This window comes from Penaeus vannamei, chromosome 14, assembly GCF_042767895.1.
Source record: "Penaeus vannamei isolate JL-2024 chromosome 14, ASM4276789v1, whole genome shotgun sequence".
NCBI classification, from domain to species: domain Eukaryota; kingdom Metazoa; phylum Arthropoda; class Malacostraca; order Decapoda; family Penaeidae; genus Penaeus; species Penaeus vannamei.
In genome coordinates, this window is record NC_091562.1 from 7,397,314 (window position 1) to 7,399,813 (window position 2,500).

The 2,500-nt window shown below is 39.2% G+C and overlaps 1 protein-coding gene across 1 annotated transcript in view; it reads left to right on the forward strand.

The window, feature by feature from the left end:
* LOC138863911 (uncharacterized) overlaps positions 1-2,500 on the forward strand; it is a 26,241-nt gene that overhangs the window by 3,370 nt on the left and 20,371 nt on the right. The window contains exon 2 of the mRNA XM_070129413.1: positions 1,905-2,243. Coding sequence (XP_069985514.1) covers positions 1,905-2,243 — 339 coding nt within the window. The remainder of the gene's footprint in view (positions 1-1,904; positions 2,244-2,500) is intronic.

Here is a 2,500-nt window from a genome sequence, read left to right on the forward strand (position 1 = left end):
GTGTATATCTTCCACTAAGGCTCTATGTGTAGAACAAGGGGAGGTATGACGCAATGGGGAGAATACATACAAAATACACATACAATATATAGAAAGAGAAGGTAAAGAAAAACGAAATAAAAGTGTAGAGATATTTTTTCTCCTGTGTTGGAGCTTTGAGGTGTGTGTGTGTATGTCTTCCACTAAGGCTCTATGTGTAGAAGAAGGGGATAAATGTAATGGAGAGAAGGCATACAAAAGACACCCGATGTTATAGAGGAAAGAAGGAGAAGGTAAAAAGAAAAACGAAATAAAAATGTAGAGATATTTTTCTCCTGGTTAGAAATCAGTCTGTGTTGGGGGTTTGACGTACGTGTGAGTGTATCTTCCACTAACGCTCTATGTAAAGAAGAAGGGGAGTTATGACGCAATGGAGAGAATACATATAAAATACACATACAATATATAGAAAGAGAAGGTAAAGAAAAACGAAATAAAAGTGTAAAGATATTTTTTCTCCTGGTAAGAAATTTGTCTGTGTTGGGGTTTTGAGATGCGTGTGTGTATGTCTTTCACTAATGCTCTATGTAAAGAAGAAGGAGAGTTATGACGCAATGGGGAGAAGACATACAAAATACACATACAATATACAGAAAGAGAAAGTAAAGAAAAACGAAATAAAAGTGTAGAAGTATTTTTCTCCTGTGTTGGAGCTTTGAGGTGCGTGTGTGTATGTCTTCCACTAACGCTCTATGTGAAGAAGGGGATATATGTAATGGAGAGAAGGCACACAAAAGACACATGATGTTATAGAGGAAAGAAGGAGAAGGTAAAGAAAAACGAAATAAAAGTGTAGAAACATTTTTCTCCTGGTTAGAAATTCGTCTGTGTTGGGGGTTTGACGTACGTGTGAGTGTATCTTCTACTAACGCTCTATGTAAAGAAGAAGGGTAGTTATGACGCAATGGAGAGAATACATATAAAATACACATACAATATATAGAAAGAGAAGGTAAAGAAAAACGAAATAAAAGTGTAAAGATATTTTTTCTCCTGGTAAGAAATTTGTCTGTGTTGGGGTTTTGAGATGCGTGTGTGTATGTCTTCCACTAAGGCTCTATGTAAAGAAGAAGGGGAGGTAAGACGCAATGGGGAGAAGACATACACAATACACATACAAAATACAGAAGGAGAAGGTAAAGAAAAACGAAATAAAAGTATAGAGATATTTTTTCTCCTGGTTAGAAATTCATCTGTGTTGGGGTTTTGAGTTAATTGTGTGTATGTCTTCCACTAAGGCTCTATGTAAAGAAGAAGGGGAGGTATGACACAATGGAGAGAAGGCATACACAATACACATACAAAATACAGAAGGAGAAAGTAAAGAAAAACGAAATAAAAGTATAGAGATATTTTTTCTCCTGGTTAGAAATTCGTCTGTGTTGGGGTTTTGAGGTAAGTGTGTGTATGTCTTCCACTCACGCTCTATGTGTAGAAGAAGGGATGGAATATGATGCAATGGAGAGAAGGCATACAAAATACACACAATTTTGTAAGTGAAAGAAAGAGAAGAAGGTAAATAAAAACGAAATAGAAGTGTAGAAAATATAAATATATGCATTTATAAATTATTTTATCGACTATTCTGAGTTATCTACTAACCAATAAATACGAAATAAATACACGAAATATATGGAAATAAAGACACGTACAACACAATACTGATAATTATAACTAATAATAAAAAAAAAACATAATGAATGATGATAAAAATAATGATAACAATGATAATTAACTATAACTATACGACGCAAAGAATATCTTGAATGACATCATCACTACAACATCAACAACCACAATCACCTTAAATAACTTCAGCAAGGTGATATACATAAACAATATGAACACCTTTACACCACCAACAGCAACATCAACAAATCTCGCACCACTACACTCAGCCAGGACAACACCCAACATCAACACCACTACACCATCGATGATATGCATCACAACACGAACAACAACACCAGTTCTCTCACCAGTCCCATGCCACCATTATCATCACCACCAACAAATCAACCCTCATCTCTGCCATCACCAACACCATCACCCTCACACCAACGGTGTTCCAGCAGCACCACCAATAACGCAATCACCCTCATCATCAACACCAAGCTTCACACCACCGTCACCACCACCGCCCTACCACCCCCATCATCACTTCACACCTCACCTCCACAATCACCACCACAACCACCAACACCGTCACCATCACCACACTACCACCCCCATCATCACCTCACCCCACCCCCCCACCATCACACCACAACCACCAACACCCCCACAATCACCAACACCACCCCCACCCCACCAACAAATAAACCCCAATACCACCACCACCACCCCCAACAACCCCCTCAACCCCCCCCCCCCCCCCAGCAGGCCCTTTAAAGAGACAGCAGATAAGTGACGCCGAACATGCGTGCCGACTGACGCTCCTCCCGAGTGACTGACAGGCGTT